Source organism: Myotis yumanensis, unplaced genomic scaffold (assembly GCF_028538775.1).
Source record: "Myotis yumanensis isolate MYYU_CA2020_CCGP unplaced genomic scaffold, mMyoYum1.0.hap1 SCAF_5, whole genome shotgun sequence".
Lineage (NCBI taxonomy): Eukaryota > Metazoa > Chordata > Mammalia > Chiroptera > Vespertilionidae > Myotis > Myotis yumanensis.
The window spans coordinates 107,556,915-107,581,274 of record NW_027223756.1 but is presented as its reverse complement, the minus strand read 5'-3'; the positions used below and the strand labels follow the sequence as shown (position 1 = coordinate 107,581,274).

The 24,360-nt window shown below is 49.4% G+C and overlaps 1 protein-coding gene across 6 annotated transcripts in view; it reads left to right on the top strand.

Moving 5' to 3' along the window:
• The window catches only part of TRPC3 (transient receptor potential cation channel subfamily C member 3), an 82,037-nt gene that overhangs the window by 52,653 nt on the left and 5,024 nt on the right, over positions 1 to 24,360 (top strand). For 3 of the 6 annotated variants that reach the window (XM_070416915.1, XM_070416912.1, XM_070416911.1), the window contains 4 exons: positions 2,895 to 3,090; positions 4,331 to 4,540; positions 5,724 to 5,771; positions 8,679 to 8,762. In XM_070416915.1, coding sequence (XP_070273016.1) covers positions 2,895 to 3,090; positions 4,331 to 4,540; positions 5,724 to 5,771; positions 8,679 to 8,762 — 538 coding nt within the window. The remainder of the gene's footprint in view (positions 1 to 2,894; positions 3,091 to 4,330; positions 4,541 to 5,723; positions 5,772 to 8,678; positions 8,763 to 24,360) is intronic. The other 3 variants (XM_070416916.1, XM_070416913.1, XM_070416914.1) reach the window with 2 other exon arrangements.

Here is a 24,360-nt window from a genome sequence, read left to right as displayed (position 1 = left end):
ATACCCTTTTATTCATTATAAATATTTTGGTATTGATAATACTTGTCTCTTTTAATTATTCTTTTTTTTTTTATTATTGCTTAAAGCATTACAAAGGGTATTACATATGTGTCCTTTTTTCCCCCCCACCCTTGACAAGCCCCTGCCCTCCCTTACCCCCCAGTGTCTTATGTCCATTAGTTATGGTTATATGGATGCATACAAGTCCTTCAGTTGATCTCTTACTCCCCTCCCTCCTGTCCCCCAACCCTCCCTGGCCTTACCACTGAAGACCGACAATCGGTTTGAGGCAGCTCTGCCACTGTATTTATTATTGTTCAAAAGTTTGTAATGGTCTTAATTATCCACGAAAGAATGAGATCATGTGGTATTTTTCCTTCATTGACTGGCTTGTTTCACTTAGCATAATGCTCTCCAGTTCCATCCATGCTGTTGCAAATGGTAAGAGTTCCTTCTTTTTAACAGCAGCATAGTATTCCATCGTGTAGATGTACCACAGTTTTCTAATCCAATCATCTACTGATGGGTATGCCCCTCTTTTTTATTCAAATTGCAGACTATTTCACACTTGCTGCATCTTACTTTTTTCACTTGGGAATATATCGCTGATATCATTGTATATAGACGCAGGAGGATAGATCCGTGTCATAGCGTTCCGCCCATGGACGTACAGAACTGTTTACCCCGCCCTATGGTGGGCGTCAGGGTGCTCCTGCCCCACTGCCTCGCTGCAAGGGAGATGTCTGTGCGTGTTTTCTGGAAGTGGGCATTTAATTTTAATCCTGACCTGGTTCTACGTCAGAAAACCTGATTGAGATTCTAAAGCACCTACAAGATCACACCCAAACATCCATCCTTCTAGGAGACAGGAATGGCGTCGGGGCAGAACTTCTTTCCCCAAAACGACTCCGGAGACTTTCCCCTGGAACAGCCGGGCGTCGGCACCAAAGCCCCAGAATAACTTCTGTTAAACATTATAGTAAAGCTAGAGGCCCGGTGCACGAATCCGGGGCCTTCAGCCTGGCCTACGCTTTCTCACAATCCGGGACCCCTCTGGGACAGGGCTGGAACCGGCAGCCAACATCCCCCCGGGGATGTAATAGTGCGCAAAGTGGCAGGCGGTGGGGAGGAGCCCAAGCCCGGCCCCGGCGCCTCGCCAGTCCCGCTCGTCTGGGACCCCGCAGTGCCTTCCTGCCGCCACGCGGCCGCTCAGTAGCGCTGCTGTGGAGGCAGGAGAGGCTTGCGCTGCTGCAGCAGCTGCATTCGCTGGCTAGCGGAGACTGTTGTGTCTGGCACCTGTCAGTCAGCTGAGCAGAGCTCCGCTGTGGGAGCACACTGACCACAGGGGGCAGCTCCCGAGTTTAGTGTCTGCCCCCTGGTGGTCAGTGCATGTCACAGCAACCTGTCCAATGGTTGAACAGTCGAACAGTCGCTTAGGGTTTTATATATATATAGACTAGAGGCCCGGTGCACAAAAATTTGTGCACTCGGGGGGGAGAGGGGGCCCCTCAGCCCGGCCTGTGCCCTCTTGCAGTCTGGGACTCCTTGGGAGATAACGACCTGCTGGCTTAGGCCTGCTCCCGGGTGGCAGAGGGCAAGCCCAATCCCTAGGTGCAGCCCCTGGTCCGGCTCAGAGCAGGGCTGATTGGGGAGTTGGGGCGCCGCCCCCTGTCATGCACAGAGCAGGGCGGAGCGGGAGGTTGCGATGCCACCCTCAGTCACGCTCAGGGTAGGGCCGATTGGGGGGTTGGGGCACCGCCCCCTGTCACACTCAAGGCAGGGTCGATGGGGAGGTTGCGGCGCCACCCCCTGTCACGCACAGAGCAGGGCCCATCAGGGGGTTGGTGCGCCGCCCCCTGTCACACACAGAACCGCAGGGAGATCAGGGGGTTGGGGAGCTCCCCCCTATCAGGCACAGAGCAGGGCTGATCAGGGGGTTGGGGCACCTTCCCCTGTCACGAACAGAGCAGGGCGGATAGGGAGGTTGTGGCCCCGCCCCCTGTCACACACAGAGCTGCAGGGCGATCAGGGGGTTTGGGCGCTGCCCCCTGTCACGCTGATCCCGGTGCCGGGAGGCCTCGCGGCTCCGCTGATCCCAGTGCTGGGAGGCATATTACCCTTTTACTGTATAGGATAGAGGCCTGGTGCACGGGTGGGGGCCAGCTGGTTTGCCTTGAAGGGTGTCCTGGATCAGGGTGGGGGTCCCCACTGGGATGCCTGGCCAGCCTGGATGAGGGGATGATGGCTGTTTGCAGCTAGTCACACCCCCTTCAGAGTGGGGGTCCCCACTGGGGTGCTTGGCCAGTCTGGGTGAGGGGCTGAGGGCTGTTTTCAGGCTGGCAGGTGACTGAAGCTCCCATCCGCTCCTTTTCTTCTTCTTTTTTTAAAATTCTGGGCCAGCTTTAGCTCTGAGGCTTGGCTCCAGCTCTTAGGCCTCAGCTGCTGAAAGCAGGTATCTGATTTGTTTGGGTTCTATAATTGAAACAATGTTGCAGTCCTGCTGGCTGAAGCCCAGCTAGCTGAAAGCAGGTTTCTGGGGTTTTGTTTAGCTTCTATATTTGTAACAATGTTTCAAACTGCAAGCTCAGAGGCCAGCAGCGGCAGGTGGGGAACGTTGGAGTCCTCCGTCACTGAAGCAAGCAAGCCTCCTGTTCGCTTCAAGCTGCCTGGCTGCCGGCCGCCATCTTGGCTGGCAGTTAATTTGCATATCGCCCTGATTAGCTAATGGGAAGGGTAGCGGAGATACGGCTAATTACCATGTTTCTCTTTTATTAGATAAGATAATTCCATTCTGGGGTTTATGATGGTATTTTATGAGGACGTTGTTTTTACTTCTGACTTTTCAACACGGAAAACTGTTCGCTTGCTGACTGTGTGCCTTAATCTTTCGACAGTGTGGAAGAAAGCTTCAAGACTCTGTTTTGGTCCATATTCGGGTTGTCTGAAGTGACTTCAGTTGTGCTCAAGTATGATCACAAGTTCATAGAGAATATTGGATACGTGCTTTATGGAATCTACAATGTGACTATGGTGGTTGTTTTGCTCAACATGTTAATTGCCATGATTAACAGCTCGTACCAAGAAATTGAGGTAAGCAGACTCCTACCCGTGGCTCTGTCCTTGTCGTCGTTCTAATAGCATAGCACATCTGCTTGGTGCCCTGTGGGTGGTCCAGCTCCTGGACGCGAAGAGGCGGGGTGCACCCAGGCTGTCCTCCGGGTTTTCCACCAGGACAGACAGCCTACGCCTGCCAGCGTCTTCTAGGAGCACAGTGGGGCTCCATGGCTTTATCATCACTCTCGGGGTCTGTTTCAGAAGTTGTGAAATTAGCGGCTGGAAGAAGTGCCAGGCATGGGGAGGCTGCCCTCTCCCCGTCAGCCTGCCAGCTGTGAAAGGTCCCGGAGGGGGAGTTTCGAGGCATCTGGCAAACAGTGCTGATGTTCTATCCAGTTGGAATTTTCACGGTTCTGGAAATCAGTCTGCTTTTTGGTGTTGGATGGGTTGGTTGGAGCCTTCACGGCTGCATGTATGTTTTCTCTGTCCTCCGGTGTAGAGTTCAGTATCTTCTTAGGGCTTTGCTGTTTGTTAAGTCCATTGCGTCTCTCTGTGTGCTTTAGAGACACACAAGATAGTGTTACCAAAGCCGGAGCGAGGTCCTCCAGGGAGAACTGTGGGACTTTGCACTCCTGCTTGTCCAGCGAGTGTGAGCCGAGTGAGTCACCTTCCTCTGCTCTGGACCCCCTCCTTGTCGTTTCTCCTCCCCATCATTTCTCCCAGTAGGATGGTCATGCCCGTCACCAAGGGGCAGCTCTGAGGACCAACGAGATACAAAACGGGAATAGGCCACTGAGGGCCTCGTGTGACATTTGAGAACATATGGCAGACAGATAAACGCCAAAGTGCAGTTTCCCCCTTTGCCCGGGGGGTATAGTATGCGGTATCTACAGCCTATTGGACGGGAGGGAGGGTGGCCAGAGAGTGGGGAACTATTGACGGATACACAGAATTGGCAGGGAGAGAGGATAATTTCCCCATCCTTCCTTGACCCTGACTTTTTCTTGTGCTTTGCTTTGTGTCTTGGGTGGGGGACAGAAATTCTTGTTAAATTTCAGTGGGTACACACAGAAGCATATGGAAGAGAAACAAATGAGTATCAAGAAAGTGATAGAATATTATGTAGAACAATAGGGATTATAAGCAGACAATTGTATATAAATCACTTACCTATTTCAAAAAGCATAATTTAGGTTCATTGGAACACCCTGTGGAATCAATTACTAGAATTTCTGGTTTTTGAAATGAGTTCTGTCTTTTCTGTCTCGTGACACAGGACGACAGCGACGTCGAATGGAAGTTTGCTCGCTCGAAACTTTGGTTATCTTATTTCGATGATGGAAAAACATTACCTCCACCCTTCAGTCTAGTTCCTAGTCCAAAGTCATTTGTTTATTTCATCATGCGGATCATTAACTTTTCCAAATGCAGAAGGAGAAGGCTTCAGAAAGACATAGAAATGGGGCTGGGGAACTCCAAGTCCAGGGTAGGTATCCGGCGCTCACCGCGGCCTTTCGGGGAACGTGGTGTCTTCCTCCTGGTCTTTTGGTGTGCGTTCAGTAATTTTTATGTGTGAACTTAGAAGATGTCGAAAGTATCGTCCATCCCACAGTCTTTCATAGACGAATAACGAATACTTTCCTAATGTGTCAAGAGGCCCCTTAATCTATGCCTTGCTTAGGGTCATAATTTCACGTAAACTACCGGATTAAAAGCAAACGAGAAATCCTTTAACTCGTGAAAGGTAAACAGAACACTTGGTTCCCTGTGTTCCATGCTTCTCAACTGTTCTTCCAAAGTTAAAGAGTTTTCACTGCACATTTCCTCATGGTTGTATGTATGTTCAACACCACCGTAGTCTTCTTATTTGTCCAGACCCTTTATTGGGCTAAACTCTCCTTTTTCCTCCAATATTATAAAATCGATGCAGGCCTAAGAGCGTCCTCAAGTATTAATCGTCAATGCCCCTTTCAGAAATGATCAAGAACGGTGTGTCCTCAAGTGGCATGATAACAGTTTATTACCATGAACGCAGTTTTCAGAGTCAGAATTGGCGTAGGAAGATAGGGGCAGAACCGCAAATAATAGCGAGCGAGGCAGGGAGGAGGAAAGGCGTGGGGCTAACCTGTTATGCCTGACGTTGTAAGAACGGCCTGCAGCTGGGAGCCGCACGGCAGCAATCTTCTCTCCGGGAAATCCAGGCCTCTGCGCAGAGCCGGGCCTGGTTCTCAGGTGACGCTGGCCACGGCCCGATTCCTGCGATTTAACTTCTCACCTTTGGAAACAGAGGTGCTTTCCAGGTCTTGTAATTCCCTGCCAGCTCGTTTTTTACGAAGGTGACCTTTTAGGCCTTTAGACCTGGGCGCGGGCTCTCAAGGCCGTGCGTTCGCAAGGCAGCGATCGGTTGCGACATCCCGTGATTTCAAGTAATAGCTCGTGTGTGCCCACGGAGAGGCAGTTTAATGTCAGGACGAGCGCCTGGGCGTTGGGCCCGGGTTTGGGTTCCGGGCTTATGGCCCGTGAGCGAGCCCCCGGGGTGAAGTGCTCCGTCACTCTGAGCCTTAAGTGTCGCAGCTGAAGGAGGAAGCCCCGTGGGGTTCTGGTGGGAATGACACGAGCCGCACAGAGTTCCAGCCTCGACAAACAGCAGTGCCCTTCCTCATCCGCAGTTTGCAAAGTGCTTTGCTGTACATCTGACCCTCATGCAACACTGTGAGGTAGGTATGGCGACTGTCCCCACTTTATAGCTACGACAGCTGACGCCACTAAAGCCACTCACTTGTGCAAGGGCGCGGTGCTGGCCGAGCGGGGCAGGCGTGGGACTGAAGGCGGCATCAGATGCCTCACCCTTTCTGCTGCACCCACCGGGCTGCACCCACCGGGCTGCACCCACCGGGCCTGCTGCACCCACCAGCCCCGCACCCACCGGGCCTGCTGCACCCACCGGGCCTGCTGCACCCACCGGGCCGCTGCACCCACCGGGCTGCACCCACCGGGCTGCACCCACCGGGCCTGCTGCACCCACCGGGCCTGCTGCACCCACCGGGCCGCTGCACCCACCGGGCCTGCTGCACCCACCAGCCCCGCACCCACCGGGCCCGCTGCACCCACCGGGCCCGCTGCACCCACCGGGCCCGCTGCACCCACCAGCCCCGCACCCACCGGGCCGCTGCACCCACCGGGCCTGCTGCACCCACCAGCCCCGCACCCACCGGGCCTGCTGCACCCACCAGCCCCGCACCCACCGGGCCTGCTGCACCCACCAGCCCCGCACCCACCGGGCCGCTGCACCCACCGGGCCTGCTGCACCCACCAGCCCCGCACCCACCGGGCTGCACCCACCGGGCCCGCTGCACCCACCGGGCCTGCTGCACCCACCAGCCCCGCACCCACCGGGCTGCACCCACCGGGCCCGCTGCACCCACCGGGCCCGCTGCACCCACCAGCCCCGCACCCACCGGGCCGCTGCACCCACCGGGCCTGCTGCACCCACCAGCCCCGCACCCACCGGGCCTGCTGCACCCACCAGCCCCGCACCCACCGGGCCCGCTGCACCCACCAGCCCCGCACCCACCGGGCCGCTGCACCCACCGGGCCTGCTGCACCCACCAGCCCCGCACCCACCGGGCCGCTGCACCCACCGGGCCTGCTGCACCCACCAGCCCCGCACCCACCGGGCCCGCTGCACCCACCAGCCCCGCACCCACCGGGCCTGCTGCACCCACCGGGCCCGCTGCACCCACCAGCCCCGCACCCACCGGGCCTGCTGCACCCACCGGGCCCGCTGCACCCACCAGCCCCGCACCCACCGGGCCTGCTGCACCCACCGGGCCCGCTGCACCCACCAGCCCCGCACCCACCGGGCCCGCTGCACCCACCAGCCCCGCACCCACCGGGCCCGCTGCACCCACCAGCCCCACACCTGTCCGCCTCCTGCTCACAGCTGTGCTCGGGCTTGGCTGCTGCTCACCCCCTCCCCGCCAGCTGCACCTTCAGCTGCAGGGTGGCTGCTCTCTTAAAGGGGCTAGCCTCTACTCGCCATCTTGGGCAAATTCTGCTACTGCTGAAATGGACTTTGCTTCTCTGGGCATTTAGTAACCGAGGCTTTATTCTTTTCAAAGAAAGCCTCTCTAGGTTGCAGGTGCAAGCCCTTACCCTTCACACCCTAGCATTGTCTTTCCGTAGCAGCTGCTCACCCACCGGCTTCGTGCCTGATGGTGTCATGGTGTAGGAGGGACGGTGCCAGCAGAGAGGGCATTGAGGCGGCACGTGGCTACCTGGACCCTGCGAGGGAGAGGCAGGGTGCGCCCAGGACCGCGAGGGGCGGGCGTGCTCCACGGGGGGTGCCGGCAGGAAGAGCCGCTGTCCTTGGGGGCGGCTGCTGAGGGAGAAGGAAGGCTGAGCCCACCCCTCAGCCTCCTAGGCTCTAACATCCATTTTGATTTTATTTTGTAAATTGTGCGGGAGCTGTTTGACTCTCCTAGCCACAGGTATGCTCTGTGTGCTGAATTTAGCGAACATTTGGAGAAATCCTGTTTCTGCTTTTCTTTTGTAGAAGAGAGGAAGGTGCCTCCAGCCCCCTTTTGTAACACAGCAGCCGGGGCCAGCGGCCAGGCACTGACCGGGGCTCACAGGAGCGGTCCCCTGACAGCGAGGCTTTGTGCTGGCACCGCGGTGACAGGGTAGTGAGCAGGGTCCCTGCCTGAGCCGTGCCCATGGACGGCGGGTGGCGGGTCCGCCTGTGAAGCCCACCCCGTGGGGAAGAGGCTGCGCACAGAACGGGCGGTGACCACGTGTGCCTCTCGCCTCCTGTTCCTCCCTCTACCCCTCCCCACAATTAAACCTGGAAGAGAAAGAGAGGAAAGGAAAGAAAACCTAAATTCTTTAGCCCAATTCCCTCCAAAGTTGTGACCCTGACTCAGTCTAAGGCCAAGATGCTCGGGAAGACATGCTATGTGGGCAGGTATTTTAGGGCTAGATTACAGCGGTTCTCAACCTTCTGGCCCTTTAACTACAGTTCCTCATGTTGTGACCCAACCATAAAATTATTTTCGTTGCTACTTCATAACTGCAATGTTGCTACTGTTATGAATCGTCATGTAAATATCTGATATGCAGGACGGTCTTAGGCGACCCCTGTGAAAGGGCCGTTCGACCGCCAAAGGGGTCGCTACCCACAGGTTGAGAACCGCTGGGCTGGAAAATACTGAACGATGCCATCCGAGCACGCGTGTCCCGTTCACGTGGGCGAGGAACCAGGCTCTGAGCAGGTAGAATCGCTTCTGTGCAGCTTCGCCTTCTGGGCGCCCCGGGTACATGTTGATGAAGTGATCACACGGTCCCAGGATCAGGAAGGCTTAGCCCGAGCCGACTCCTAAAAGAATGTTCAGTTAATCAGCTCCGAGACAGTTCCTGCTGCCGGCAGGCCAGTGACGTGAGCACGCTGCTCCCGGTGACGTTCCCCTTCGGAAATATATTAAACCACGTCTCAGACTCAACCTCCACCACATGTCCCTCAGAAGGGCTGGCTCCAGAAACGCTATCGAGGAGAATAAAGTAGATTATATTTGTTCTTTCCAAATGGATGTATTCTAATTCACTAGGTTAATTGTATTTTTTCCTAGTTAAACCTCTTCACTCAGTCTAACTCCAGAGTTTTTGAGTCACACAGTTTTAACAGCATTCTCAATCAGCCAACACGCTATCAGGTAAGCGTTCATCAGACATATCTCCTTATGTCTGTAATTCCGTGTGTGTGTGTGTGTGTGTGTGTGTGTGTAGTGAGGAGAATTAGATCATCCAAATGTACTATCAGGATAGAACAGAACAAAGCAGGTTCAGTTATGGGGGGGATTTTATAATTCAGCGTCCAAGTTCTTTATTTCTATTTTGTTGTTTGAGGAGGAAGAGTGTTTTTTGCTCTATTGAAAGCAAAGTGTGGCCACAGTTTGCAAAGGACGCTTGTACCTTGAGCTGGAGAAAGCAGGGAGAGAGGGTGTATTTGGAAAATAGGCTCTGATCCGTTTCTCCAGGTTCTCCTGTCGGGCCGTCCATGTGTCAGGTGGCTTCGTAGGCTATCCTGTCTCGTCCGCGCTACTTTAAAACACGTTTTGCATCTTGACCTTGGATGTGACATTTGAACACTATTCTCCAACTCACAACAGGCTGTAGTTCTCCGTTTTCCATTTTGATTATCCAGCCTTTAGATTTCTGATGTGTACAAGATTGCAAGAATGAGGAGCAAGGAGTTTTATAATATGTGGTGATGACAGTCAATGATGATAGTTCTCTTTATACAATTTTCTTAGAACCAGCAAATCCTACAACATTGCTTGGCACACGGATTGCCAAAGTCTGACTTTTTAATGGTCATATTATAGTCCACTATATGGTTGACTCCGCTTATCATTTTGGTGGAAAGCGAGGCTATGCCACCATGAGCCATCACAGCAAGCCACGTTGCATACGTGGCATTGTAACTGTGCGGATCTGCAGCATTGTCTGGCTAACGAACAAGTGCATTCTAATTGTTCAATTATTATCAAACTGGTTTTGATGGAACGTGTTCCAATTTATATTCTGAGAATAAATGTATGCGAGTGCCCGTATCCTCCTTAATTTTCCAGCACTGTGCTTGTTGCCAGGGGTTGCTACCTTGCCCAGATGGGGGAACACGGCGTCACAGTGCAGTTTTGCTTTGCATTCTTTATCATGAATGAACCTGACCGTCTTTTTACTGTTAGTGTTCTATATGCCTCAGGCCCAATATCCATTTGCCTTTCTTGATGGGCTTTTTGCTATTCTAGTACATTAAGAGGAATTCTTTTAAGAATCAATTAATTCTTTTAAGAAAATAAGTCCATTGTCTGTGATATGAATTGAATTACCCCCCCCCCCCCCACCCCAGTGTGTTGTGTGTCTCTTTAATGTTTATGGGTGTTTTTCCCCAACTCTTTTATTTTTGTGTAGTCAACTTTACAAATGTTTTATGACTTCAGGTGTTGTGTCCTTTTTAGAAAGATCTTTCACCATGTGAGAATTTCCTTTAACCTATATTTTATCTAGTATATTCATGGTTTTAACTTTTTACCTGAAGATATTTGATCCACATAAAATATATTTTGATGCAACCTGTGAGATGGGGATTCTAATTTATTTTTTTTTCCAGATGATTACACCCTTGGGCATCTTTTCTACTGATTTAAAATACCACCTTTATTATTTACTAAATTATTATATCTATTTAGATATATTTCTAGGTTTTTGATGCTGTAGAACCACATTATTTTAAATATTACAGTTGAAAACAAAATAAAACACATAAAATACAAACACTCTTAGGTCCTTACTTTAGGACTCTTATTTTGCGTAATTTTTCTGTTTTTTTTTTCTTCCTTGTTTATTTATTTGAACTTTAGAGTCAGCCTGTCCAGTTTGCACAATATCCTGTTGATTTTTTTGCAGTGCATCTGTTTTCTCTTTATTTTATTTATTTATTTATTTATTTTTCATCTTTATTGTTCAGATTATTACAGATGTTCCTCTTTTTTCCCCATAGCCCCCCTCCACCCGCTTCCCACCCCACCCCCTGCCCTCACCCCTCACTGTCCTCGTCCATAGGTGTAAGATTTTTGTCCAGTCTCTTTCCGCACCCCCCGCACCCCCTTCCCCCTGAGAATTTTCAGTCTGCTCTTTTCCTCGCCCCTGATTTTATTACATTCACCAGTTTATTCTGTTCATCAGATTTTTTATTCATTTGATTTTTAGATTCACTTGTTGATAGATATGTATTTGTTGTCACTTTGTTGTTCATAATTTTTTATCTTTACCTTTTTATTCTTCTTCCTCTTCTTAAAGAATACCCTTCAGCATCCTATATAATAAAGAGGTAATATGCAAATTGACCCTCACTTCATCAGGCCATCATAAGATGGCTGCACCCACAGCAGTGGCGGGGTTCCTGTAACAAGCCATCAGCAGGGACCTGAGGCTGCGTGGTGCCAGACCAGGGCGGGTGACCTGAAGCTGTGCCCCCATGCCCAGGGGAGGTTGACAGGGGACCTCAGGCTGCACCCTCTGCCTGGCAGGGATTGAAGGGGGACCTTAGGCTGCCCCCCCTCCCCCCGGTCTGACACCAGGAGACCTAATTCTGTGCCCCCCCACACCCAGCAGGGCTTGACGGGGGACCTGAGGCTGTGCCCCCCACCTGGTGGGGCTTGACGGGGGTGGGGCTGGCCGGGTCTGGGTCTTGCCGGGTCTGGGTCTTGCATGGCTTTGGGGTGCACACGGGTGGGCAGGGATTTAACTCTGGGTCCCGCAGCGTGCCCCAGACTCTGACAGGAGGAAGATTTTCATATACATTTTACTAATTTTTTTCATCTCTGACACTTCTATTATAGAGAAAGTGCAAATAGCAATATTAAAATATTTTCTCTCATTAATGCCCTTTTAATGTGCACCAATTTTGTGCACCAGGCCACTAATTTCATGTAATACTGGTTTGGTGGTGGTGAACTCCTTTAGCTTTTTCTTGTCTGTGAAGCTCTTTATCTGACCTTCAATTCTAACAGATAGCTTTTCTGGGTAGAGTAATCTTGGTTGTAGGTTCTTGCTATTCATCACGTTGAATATTTCTTGCCACTCCCTTCTGGCCTGCAAAGTTTCTGTTGAGAAATCAGCTGACAGTCGTATGGGTACTCCCTTGTAGGTAACTGACTTTTTTTCTCTTGCTGCTTTTAAGATTCTCTCTTTGTCTTTTGCTCTTGGCATTTTAATTATGATGTGTCTTGGTGTGGTCCTCTTTGGATTCCTCTTATTTGGGGTTCTCTGCGCTTCCTGGACTTGTAAGTCTGTTTCTTTCACCAGCTAGGGCAAGCTTTCTGTCATTATTTCTTCAACTAGGTTTTCAATTTCTTGCTCTCTCTCTTCTTCTGTCACCTCCATAATTCGGATGCTGGTACACTTGAAGTTGTCCCAGAGGCTCCTTACACTATCTTCATATTTTTGGATTCTTTTTTCTTTTTGCTCTTCTGGTTGGGTGTTTTTTGCTTCCTCAATATTTCAAATCTTTGACTTGATTCTTGGGATCCTCTAGTCTACTGTTGAATCTCTGTATGATATTCTTTATTTCAGTCCATGTATGCTTAATTTCTGACTGGTCCTTTTTCTTTCTTTCTTTCTTTCTTTCTTTCTTTCTTCCTTTCTTTTTTTTTTTTTTTTTTGGCATTCTTACTAAGATCCTTGAAGGTCTCACTAAGTTCCTCAGAGGTTTCTAGAAAATTCTTGAGTAACCTTATAACTGTGGTTTTGAACTCTGTATCCAGTAGTTTGCTTCCTTCCATTTCTTTCCATTGTGACATGTTGCTTTGTCTCTGCGTTTTGGCTGCTTCCCTGTGTTTGGTTCTATGTACTGGGTAGCTGCTAAGTCTCCTTGAGTTGATAGAGTGGCCTTGTGTAGTAGGTGTCCTATAGGGCCCAGTGGCTCAGCCTCCCCAATCACCTGAGATGGACACTCTTGGTGCACCCCTTTGTGGGCTGTGTGTACAGTCTTGTTGTAGTTGAGCCTTGATTGCTGTTGGTATTACTGGGAGGAATTGACCTCCAGGCCAATTGGCAGTGAGGACCAGCTGTGTCTACAATGGAATAGCTGCTGTGCAGGAGACACCCTTATGGGGCAGGACTTGCTTCAGTGGGGCCTTGGTGCTCACTGAGTCTGCCCCTTGAGTGTGTCGCTTATGGATGTGAAGAATTGTACTCTGTGATGGTCTCACTCTGACCACTGGGTACACTGGCTCTTGGATCTCCAAGGAGGTGCAAAGTCAGCCACTGCCTGAGGCCACCCAGCAGGAGCTACAGAGAGATCTGCAGATTCCTCCTCTTTGTATCAGGTTTGGAGGTGCCCAGATGAGGCCCAGCTGTGAAGCAAGGCAGGCTGGTGCTGGTGCTGGCCTTGGGCCTTTTATTGATAGCTTTGGGGCTCCCTGACCCAGCTGCTGCCTGTTTGACAGGTTTTAGGCTGAGAAAGGACAGGCCCTTCCTATGCAAAAGCCGCTGCTCACAGCTTAGGTGGGGTTGTAAATTGGGTGGGGCGGTCTCAGGGAATCACCAGGGCAGAGCAAACAGCAATAGCTTCTGGTCAGCCCCGCACCAGAGAGGTCCCAGCGCAGGAACAATGACCACTGCGAGCACCTTCCTTCTGAAAGAAAGCCGCCCTCACATTCTGGCCGATGCCACAGTCCAGTTTTTCCCCGTATGTGTCTGGGTCCCCAGAGGCTCACCCAGAACTGGAGTTCAGAACAATCAGGAGCTTGTATCTCCCTCCTGATTAAAAAAGCAGCACATCTGGTGGCCAGCCTGTTCCACGCACACCTCTGCACCTCCTACCAGTCTCAATGCGCTTTCTTCTTTCCTTCTAGTTATAGAACTTCCACTCAGCCAGCTTTCCCGCAGTTCTGGATAATAGTTGTTCTGTCTTTTAGTTGTAATTTTGGTGTGGTTGTGAGAGGCAGCAAGTACACGTATTTACCTATGCCGCCATCTTGGTTCTCCCTCCTGTTGATATTTTTATTGTGATTGTGTTCATCTAAGAACTGACATAGTTATAATGTTCTGTCTTCCTTTCCATGAACATGGTATACCTTTCCAAGTGTTCAGATCTTTGGTGTACTTGGTATCATTTCAAAGTAATCCTCCTAATGTTCATATTAATTAGGATTAAAGTTTGCTACAAATCACACAGACCCACCAAATACCAGCCACTAAGTGGCTAAAAGAAGATAGAGATTTCTTTCTCTCATGAAGAAGTCAGGAGGTGATGAATCCCGGGCAGGGACGATACTGACAATGCCAGGGACCCAGGCCTCTCCTATCATACGCTCTGCGTGCACATCTCTCAGTCTCATATGACTGCATGGGCCAAGACAGCCAGCAGAAGCCTGGCCACTATTTCTGCCTCCACAATACAATTGGAAGGCAATAGGGAAGAAAGACAGGCCTCCTTCCCGGGAGGAACTTCTATTAAAGCTACACAGATAACTTATCTGCAATGGAAACTAACAAATGAGGTTTTAATTCCAAGTGGCCTTGTGCCAAGCTAAAAAAAAAAAAAAAAAAAAAAAGAGGAACGAGAACTGACCGTCCCTGCTGAAGTGGAGTATGTTATTTGTGTTGGTGCTTATCTGTACGTCTTTACACCTACTGATAGCTCTGTTACTTGGTTTACAAGTATTGTCCTTTGACCCTCCACTGTAAAATATGAGAAAATCAGTGAGCTTATTTTATCTTTTATCATGCTCGCCTTCTCCTCCCAGCTGCTGCTAGTTAAGTCACTAGAACTATAGGAGAGTTAAAAAACATACAACCAACCAAAAAGCACTTTCCTCCACCCGTTAGGTTCAGCACCTAAGGCCTGCGGATTGAACTACCAGAAGACAGCTTAATGGCGGGGCGGGGTGGGTCTGGGACATAAACAGTTTCTTTACACACGCAGAGCCCACACACACGGGAGAACTCGGTGACCAGTAACTCAGAGGCAGTGAGAACGTGGGGCTTATATACCCTCTTGGGAAGCGACAAGACAAAGGAAAGGAGGTTGGGCTCCCAGCGGGAGCGGGGCAGGGGGCTGGGGCGGGGGGAGGGGAATCATGGGAAGGTAAGTCTGTGGGGAAGTAGTGGAAGAGGCAGGTGGCTTTGGGAAGGCTGGTTTGTGCAGCCCCGTCTCGGGGCAGCTTCCTGTCTCAGTGAGGACGCGGGCGAGTGGAGGGCCAGGCCTTCAGAAAGGACATGCCCGTCCTGCTGCTAGGCGACAGGAGGAGGGCAGAGAGCTCTTTCCGCTTCTCAGTCGCCTTCAGCTCAAAATGATCCTTATGCCGATGTGACATATTTGGGGTGGCATGTTCTGACCCCCTTCACTGCCTTGTCGGGATTACAACCCACATTTGTTTTCGTTTTTTGTCCCAGGGTAGTTCTTGACAAGTAATGAAAGCACAGGCTAACCCGGTGGCTGTTTCATTACACGGTCACTACTCACCACCATTTTTTATTTTATTTTTTGCCATAGTTTTCTATTAATCTCTGTTGTCAATTTGTCTTCTTGTAGCTTCTTCAAGGGGAGCCATGGAAATGATGTTTTCTGAGTTATTTCACGTTCTCAGCTGTTTCCTATTTTCTATGTGTTCATATTGACTGGCTGGAACATTCTTAGACATGACTTTATTTTCTTAGTGTCTTTGTAAACATTGTCCCCCTGTTTCCACAATGGAATGTTCATGGGGAAGAGTTGGAGGCCAGCTTGATTGTTTTTTGGCCTATGGTTGGCTTATAGTTGACCTAGGTTGTGTTTGAATGACCCAGATTTTTTTTTTCTTTTAAATCCAAAAACTTGTTATTGATTGCTCTGTAGGTGGATCTGCGTGAATGTTTCCGGCACACAGTAAGGAATTCAGTCTGCACTTTCAGGCCTCCTTTTATGTCTGAATAATTTTCTTGAATTGTATCTTGAAATATTGTTTCTGTTCCATTATTTTGGGGTTCCTTCTTCAAAGATACCAATTAGATGCCCACTGAATCTTCTTTGCCCGTCTTCCAGAGCTACCATTTTTTCCTCTGTTCCTTTTGAATGCCCATCCCTTTCTCCTTTTGGCTTCTCTTTAATTCTCCTATCTTATTGTATCCTGCCTATCTTCATGTATGCTACTTCTAATATACCTTTCATTGCTATGATGATTTTATTCTTTCCCTTCTTGAAAATTTTGAGCTTATGTGTCATCTCTATCTCACTGAGTACTTCTGGCAAACATGATTTTTCTCTAATTTCTCCTTCAACCCAGTGGTCCAAGCTTCTGTAGAATTGATATCATGAGGTCAAGGGTAGTTCTTAGCCATGACTGTCTGCTCTTAACGTTGCCCCCCCGCCCCTTCGACCTTTTCATGTAGCCTTTCTAAAAAAAAGGTAAGGATGCCCCTAAGCTCCGTTAAGGAAGGAGGTTGTTGTTGTTTTTGTGTGTGTATTATTTTCCTTGTTGCTTTTGAGTAATTTGGAAGAAGTAGAGAAATTCCAACATTCACTGTCAAACTCAAGCTTCTTGCAGCTGAAAGTTGTTATGCTTCTAAATGAGATGATCCTTGCTAAATGCTGACTTCAGAATCCTGTACATTTCATATTTTCTAAACAGAAGAATTCCCTGTGCCTGTGGTGTAATCTCCTGTGCCTCCAAAAAGTGACAGTAGAAAAAGAGAAACTCTGAGAAAAAAGTCTCAATCAGCTGGACAGACACAAACCAAACTTGAGAGAAAGGACTCAATTGTATTTAGATAAAATCTCTTTATTATGGACTCCATGAGTGATAGCAACAGTTGGTTTAGTTCTTATGGATTTTCGTTTTATGCAGTGTGATTATAATAGACTAGAGGCCCCGTGCACAAATTCATGCATGGGTGCAGTCAGGTCAGGCTGGTGGGGGGGAAGGGGGGAGGGGCCGCGGGCAGTTGGCCGGTGGCCCTGCCCCCAATCAGGGTGTTGGGGGCCAGTCGGGGACCGGGCTGGCCAGGGTGGGGGGGGGGGCAGTCAGGGCCCAGATCAAGCTGGTTGGCTGCCACAGTTCGCGTCATAGCCACCAGTCTTTCTGGTCATTCTGCCGTTCCCGTCACTGGGTTTTTATATATATGGATGACTTACCTAAGAAATTCCAGGTCTTAATCTGCTAGGTGGGGATTTTTCCTTTGAAGTGGTCGCCTTTGGGAGAACAACACTAATTCTAATGTTGCTGCCACAATTCAGAGCATTTCTGGAATATTTCTAAAGAATTAACTAACAGTGGAAATGGCTCAGCTTGGCCGCTAGTTAGAGCTCCATGTCATTTTGGAATTCACATGAGTTATCTTTTCAACGTGAACAAGGGGTGGACTATTTCCAGGTCGCGTCAGATGTGGGGAACCTGATTTCAGTCCGCCATGAGGTGTCTTCTTGCCTCACAGAGAGGCTCAGACTTGGCGGATGAGTATATTTAAGCTGTAAATACTGAGGTGGACATTTTTGTGGGAAGCTGAAAACACATCTAATATTGAAGGGGAGAATGTCCGCTTGTAGCCGTAGTTTCCCTGCAGCTTAAAGATGAAATGGAGTTAATGGACTTCCTGTTTTCCCTTCAAGGAGGGAGTTTAATCTGAGTGGCTTTGTCCAGGGTGTTTCTAGGGAGCCTGAATTTTAAAAAAAATTTCTTTTCCTATTATCATCCCTTCTGGCCAGAAATGTTAGTTTTCATAGACTTTTTCCAGCATGGTTTCAGATAACATTACATAAATATTTTAGAGAGATTGTGCCAGGGAATGCAGGCATCTTCATCTTCAATTTTTATCTTTACAAATAATACTAACAAGAGCTAACCTTTCCCTTTTTTAAAAAAAAGTATGTTTTTATTGATATTAGAGAGAGAGGAAGGGGGAAGAGAGAGAGAGAGAGAGAAGCATCAATGTTGAGAGAGAATCATTGATCAGCTGCCTCCTGCATGCCCCCCAATGGGGATCAAGCCTGCAACCTGGACATGTGCCTTGACCGGGAATTGAACCATGACCTCCTGGTTTATGGGTCGACGCTCAAGCACTGAGCCACGCCGGCTGCGCGAGCTAACCTTTTCTAAGCAGGAACTGTTGCTTTTCCCTGCATCCGATTACTCAATCTGCACACTTTATGAGCTGAGTTTATTACCCCCATTAAATAGATGAGGAAACGGAAGCTTCATGAGTTGAAGCAACTTCCGTTCACTCAGCTAGAGAAGAAAGGCCTGTCTCCAGGAGGGAGGCCAAGGCGACATCCCTTCCCTGGAGCCAGTTGTGGTGGTGGCTGCGTCCCTGAGGCGTCACCACTGCCCCAGCAGTGACCGCATTGCCATGTGCCCTGGGTGGCAGGCACCACGGTGCTGCTGGGGTGCCGGCCACGAGGGGCGGGGCGAAGGCTTGCAGGGCCCTGTGGGCAGCTCCCTGGCCTGGAAATCCGGCTCTGACCGGACATGGATCCAATTGCCCCCTTCCCATCGGGATAGCCGTTGTCCTGGTCCCATTTATGACAGACTGTCCTTTCCCACTGATGGGCATGACTGTCTTCCACGCAACACAGTGGAGATGCGTGTTTGACAAGTAATGAAAGCACAGGCTAACCCGGTGGCGGTTTCTCTCTTATCTTGGATCCTTTTTTCTCCCTGACAGTTGCCGCGAGCAGGTCTGCTGGGAGGAACATTTAACGGGGAGCGGGATCCCAGGCTCCCTTTGGTTTAGGCAACCCTGGTCTCTATGAGTAATTGCCCTGGATCTCCCCCTTCCCTTGGCTGGGGGGCACCCCGTCCTTTCCACAGGGAAGAGAGAGAATACCCTCTCTCCCCACCTCCCATGCCTCAGTCGTTTTCCTGATGAGGGTAAGGAGGCAGTATGTGTGAGTTCAGTACTGGTTTGTGATTGGCACTAAGCCCTGAGGAGCGGTGGCTGCCCCACCTGCTAGTGGCAGCCTAGTCACATTTAGATCTTCTGTGCATTTGGCTCCTTTTTCTTTGTGGTATGTGGTGTGAGGTAGAGACCTAAATTTAACTTTCCCACAGAGACAGTCCGTTGTCTCAGCACTATTTGTCGAAAATGGTTTACTCTTCAAGCTACTTTAACGGATACACATTTCTTTCTATGGGAATCTGCCTCCACTGGCCCCTAAACTTAATTTTAACCCCCGATATGTTTGCCCATCAGAGTGAACTGTTCCTTCCAGTCAAGCTTCACTGGAGGAGGGGCTGTGTTCATTGCTGCATCCTGACTCCCTAGAGCACTACCTGGCTCACTCCCTAGCTCACTACCAGGCTCACTACCAGGTTCACTACCAGGCTCAGTACAAGGCTCACTACCTGGCTCAGTACCAGGCTCACTACCAGGCTCAGTACCAGGCTCAGTACCAGGCTCAGTACCAGGCTCACTACCTGGCTCACTACCAGGCTCAGTACCAGGCTAACTACTTGGCTCACTACCAGGCTCAGTACCAGGCTCAGTACCTAATTCAGTACCAGGCTCACTACCAGGCTCACAACCTGGCTCAGTACTGGGCTCACTACCAGGCTCACTACCAGGCTCACTACCTGGCTCAGTACCAGGCTCACTACCTGGCTCAGTACCAGGCTCAGTACCAGGCTCAGTACCAGGCTCACTACCTGGCTCAGTACCAGGCTCACTACCAGGCTCACTACCAGGATCACTACCAGGCTCACTATCTGACTCAGTACCAGGCTCACTACCAGGATCACTACCAGGCTCACTACCTGACTCAGTACCAGGCTCAGGACCAGGCTCACTACCAGGCTCAGTACCTGGCTCAGGACCAGGCTCACTACCTGACTCAGTACCAGGCTCAGTACCAGGCTCAGTACCTAATTCAGTACTAGGCTCACTACCGGGCTCACTACCTGGCTCAGTACCAGGCTCAGTACCAGGCTCACTACCAGGCACACTACCTGGCTCAGTACCAGGCTCAGGACCAGGCTCACTACCAGGCTCAGTACCTGGCTCAGTACCAGGCTCACTACCAGGCTCACTACCTGGCTCAGTACCAGGCTCACTACCAGGCTCACTACCTGGCTCAGTACCAGGCTCAGTACCTAATTCAGTACTAGGTTCACTACCGGGCTCACTACCTGGCTCAGTACCAGGCTCAGTACCAGGCTCACTACCAGGCACACTACCTGGCTCAGTACCAGGCTCAGGACCAGGCTCACTACCAGGCTCAGTACCTGGCTCAGTACCAGGCTCACTACCAGGCTCACTACCTGGCTCAGTACCAGGCTCACTACCTGGCTCAGTACCAGGCTCACTACCAGGCTCACTACCAGGATCACTACCAGGCTCACTATCTGACTCAGTACCAGGCTCACTACCAGGATCACTACCAGGCTCAGTACCTGGCTCAGTACCAGGCTCAGGACCAGGCTCACTACCAGGATCACTACCAGGCTCACTGTCTGACTCAGTACCAGGCTCACTCCCAGGCTCACTACCAGGCACACTACCTGGCTCAGTACCAGGCTCACTACCTGACTCAGTACCAGGCTCACTACCAGGCTCACTACCTGACTCAGTACCAGGCTCAATACCAGGCTCACTACCTGCCTCAGTACCAGACTCACTACCAGGCTCACTACCAGGCTCAGTACCAGGCTCACTACCGGGCTCACTACCAGGCTCACTACCTGACTTAGTACCAGGTTCACTACCAGGCTCACTACCAGGCTCACTACCTGTCTCAGTACCAGGCTCAGTACCAGGCTCACTACCAGGCTCACTACCAGGTTCACTACCAGGCTCACTACCTGGCTCACTACCAGGCTCCGTACCTGACTCAGTACCAGGCTCACTACCAGGCTCACTACCTGGCTCACTACCAGGCTCCGTACCTGACTCAGTACCAGGCTCACTACCAGGCTCAGTACCAGGCTCACTACCAGTCTCAGTACCAGGCTCGCTACCGGGCTCACTTCCAGGCTTACTACCTGACTCACTACCTGGCTCACTACCAGGCTCAGTACCAGGCTCAGTACCAGGCTCACTACTTGACTCAATACCAGGCTCACTACCAGGCTCACTACCTGACTCAGTACCAGGCTCAGTACCAGGTTCACTACCAGGCTCACTACCTGGCTCAGTACCAGGCTCACTACCAGGATCACTACCAGGCTCACTACCTGACTCAGTACCAGGCTCAGGACCAGGCTCACTACCAGGCTCAGTACCTGGCTCAGGACCAGGCTCACTACCAGGCTCACTACCAGGCTCAGTACCTGACTCAGTACCAGGTTCACTACCAGGCTCACTACCTGGCTCAGTACCAGGCTCACTACCAGGCTCAGTTCCAGGCTCACTACCTGGCTCACTACCAGGCTCACTACCAGGCTCACTACCTGACTCAGTACCAGGCTCACTACCAGGCTCAGTACCAGGCTCACTACCTGGCTCAGTACCAGGCTCACTACCTGGCTCACTACCTGACTCACTACCAGGATCACTACCTGGCTCAGTACCAGGCTCACTACCAGGCTCACTACCTGACTCGGTACCAGGCTCACTACCTGGCTCAGTACCAGGCTCACTACAGGCTCACTACCTGACTCAGTACCAGGCTCACTACCTGGCTCAGTACCAGGCTCACTACCAGGCTCACTCCCTAGCGCAGAGTTGGTTTTTCAGTAAATATTTGGTACTTGAATGAGCGAGTTCAGGCTAATACCCACCAGCTGTGAGTCTATCCTGGGGTCCGGAGTTCTCAGAGCTCAACTGGTTTTATATTTTACTGGGACTGGCAAGGTGGGCTTTCCTGTTCCATAGCATGAGCGCCTCTGGATCTGTCATTATTCTCTGTGGCAGATGCTTTGGATCACCCCACATCCCTTTACTTGACCTTGGCCTCCATCAGGTCCCTTAGGTTCATGGTTTCTGCTTCCTTAAACCTGAGGTTTATTTTTCATTCTCCCTATACAGTCGTCCCTCCTCATCGGTGGTTTCACTTTCTGAGGTTTCCGTTGCCTGCCGTCAACTGCAGTCCAGAAATATTATATGGAAAGTTCCAGAAATAAACAAGTCATAAATTGAATTGTGTTCCGAGTAGCATGATGAACCCTCTCGCCATTTTGCTCAGCCCCACCCAGGACATCACTCACCCCTCTGTCCGGGATAGACGTCTCACCCATAAGTCATTCCGTGGCCGCCACGGTCATCAGATGGACTGGGGAGGTGTCACGGTGCCTGTGTGCACGTCACCCTGACTTTATAACAGCCTAAAGCGCAAGAGTAGTGATGCTGGCAACTGGATCTGACAGAGAGAAGCTGTAAAGGGAAAATGTGGAAATTCTCCACTTTATAAGTAAAGAAAACAAAATCATATTCTGAGGTTGCTAAGGTCCACGGCAAGAATGAGTATTCTCTCCGTGAAATGGCCTAGTTTATAAGTTAAACTTTATTGTAGGTTTTTATGTCGAGGAGAAAACAGTATATCTTGCCCTGACCGTTTTGGCTCAGTGGATAGAGCACCAGCCTGCGGACTCAAGGGTCCCAGGTTCGATTCCAGTCAAGGGCATGTACCCTGGTTGCAGGCACATCCCCAGTAGGAGGTGTGCAGGAGGCAGCTGATCGATGTTTCTCTCTCATCGATGATTCTAACTCTCTATCCCTCTCCCTTCCTCTCTGTAAAAAATCAATAAAATATATTTTTTTAAAAAAGAAAACAGTATATCTTCAGTTTAGCACTATCTGTGGTTTCAGGCCTCCAGTGGGCGGTCTTGGAGGCAATTACCCACGATAAGGGGGGGTCTACTGTGTCTGCATTTTAGTTCAGGCCATTTTTCTCTTTCCTTCGTTATCTCGTGTGATATTTGATATAAGCAGAAGAATATGTGTAACATAATCAGTTATGAGGTATAACTCCCTGCACACCTGTGAAGCCACCTCCTACCTGACAACATGACCTGCACCAGCTCCACTGTAGGTGCTCCTCCCTGGCCCACACCTTGCCGCCAGGCAATTCTAGCCTGAAGTTGGGGTTTCTCATCCTCTCACTCTGGTTTTCTTTCCAAATATAGGCTTATTGCACATATAGATAATCCCCAAAATGACTAGGTAGGCTTCTTATTGAGCTTTGTAAGAATGATTTCACACTTCGTGAATTCAGTTTGAATTTTCCATTCAACATTTATGCTTCTAAGGTTCATCTCTATTGTTGTGTGTGGCTATGGCTCATCAATTTTATTAGTGACCCCAGCGACATCGTGTTGTGTAACGGACCGTGATTTGTCTGGTCTCCTGTGGATACTTGTTTAGATTGTTTTCCGTTTCTTGTTTTATTTTGCTATTTTGGACAAGATTGCAATAAACATTGTTGTTTATGCCTCTTGGTCCACCTACATGTATGAAGCTTCTCTAGGTACTAGACCAAAGGAGTGGGCTTTCTGGGTGGAAGGCTATGCAAAAGTTCAGCTCTAAAAGGAAATGCCAAAGTGTTCGTCCAAGTGGTCTATTTATACGCATGCCCCTAAAGCAGCGATTTTCACCCTGTGTGCCGCAAGAATCGGTAAAACATGGAATACCTGACTACTTAGTCAGGGGCACTGATGTCTTTTCCCTTAGATCGTCAAATTAAAAAATGATAATAGCCAACACAATAATAGCAATAACAATAAAATAAAAAGTTTTTATCTCATTGAAAAACTTACAGCTCTGAATTTATAAACATATTCTCCTATATTGTCGTTTGAAGAATTTAAATGCATGTGGAATTCGCATTTAAAATAAACGTGGAATTAATTTTTGTGTGCATGGTTTGAAGTAGGGCTGCAGTGTGAATGAATCAAAATCATACCTATTTTAGTAATTATGTGTGCCATGAGATGGAACAGGTTGAAAATGGCTGCACTAAAGTATACAATCCCATTGGTCCCTATCTTCTCCAACACTTGCCATTATGAGATGTGTTACTTTTTCCCTTTTCGGATGTAAAACTATATCTCCTTTCCATTGTAATTTGCATTTTCCCAAGAAAATAGTTGCGGATTGCTTTATGTGCTTATTGACCATTCACGGTTCCTTTTCTGTGAATGTCTCTTTTGCCCATTTTTCTGTTGGGTTGAGTTTTTCCTATTGGATCAAAGTTCTTCATATATTTTGGATCCAAATTCACCATCGGTTACAAGTATTGCCTATATTTTCTCCCAGTTTGTGGCTTGACTTTCTACTTTCTTCACGGTGTCTTTATTAACAGAAGTTTTCATCGCAATGAAGTTGAATTTATCAATCTTTTCTACTGTAATTAGAATTTTTATCTTGTTGAAAAACTTACAGCTCCACACTGAATTTACAAACAGGTTCTCCTATACTGTCTGTTGAGGAATTTAACATGCACGTGGAATTCGCACTTAAGATGCGCGTGGAATTAATTTTTGTGCCTATGCCATGAAGTAGGGCTCCAGTGTGATTTTTTTCCATATAGGAAAAACAATTATCCTGGAAGAGCCTATATTTAGATTGAGTATATTTACACTGTGTATTGCTAGGAGAGGGAAGCGCACAATATAACAGAATATATGGTATTTCAAAAGCATAAAACACAATCTCTGTAGTAAGGAGTCTATGTACAAAACTTAAAGAAAAGGTATTGGAAGGACCTACGCCACAATACCAACAGAGATTCTCTTCGGATGGTGGGACCATTGATGACTTTGTGTATTTCTTTGTTGTTCTTCTCTGTATTTCCTAAATTCTCTTTATTGAGCATGGATTTGGTTTTGTTTTAAAAAA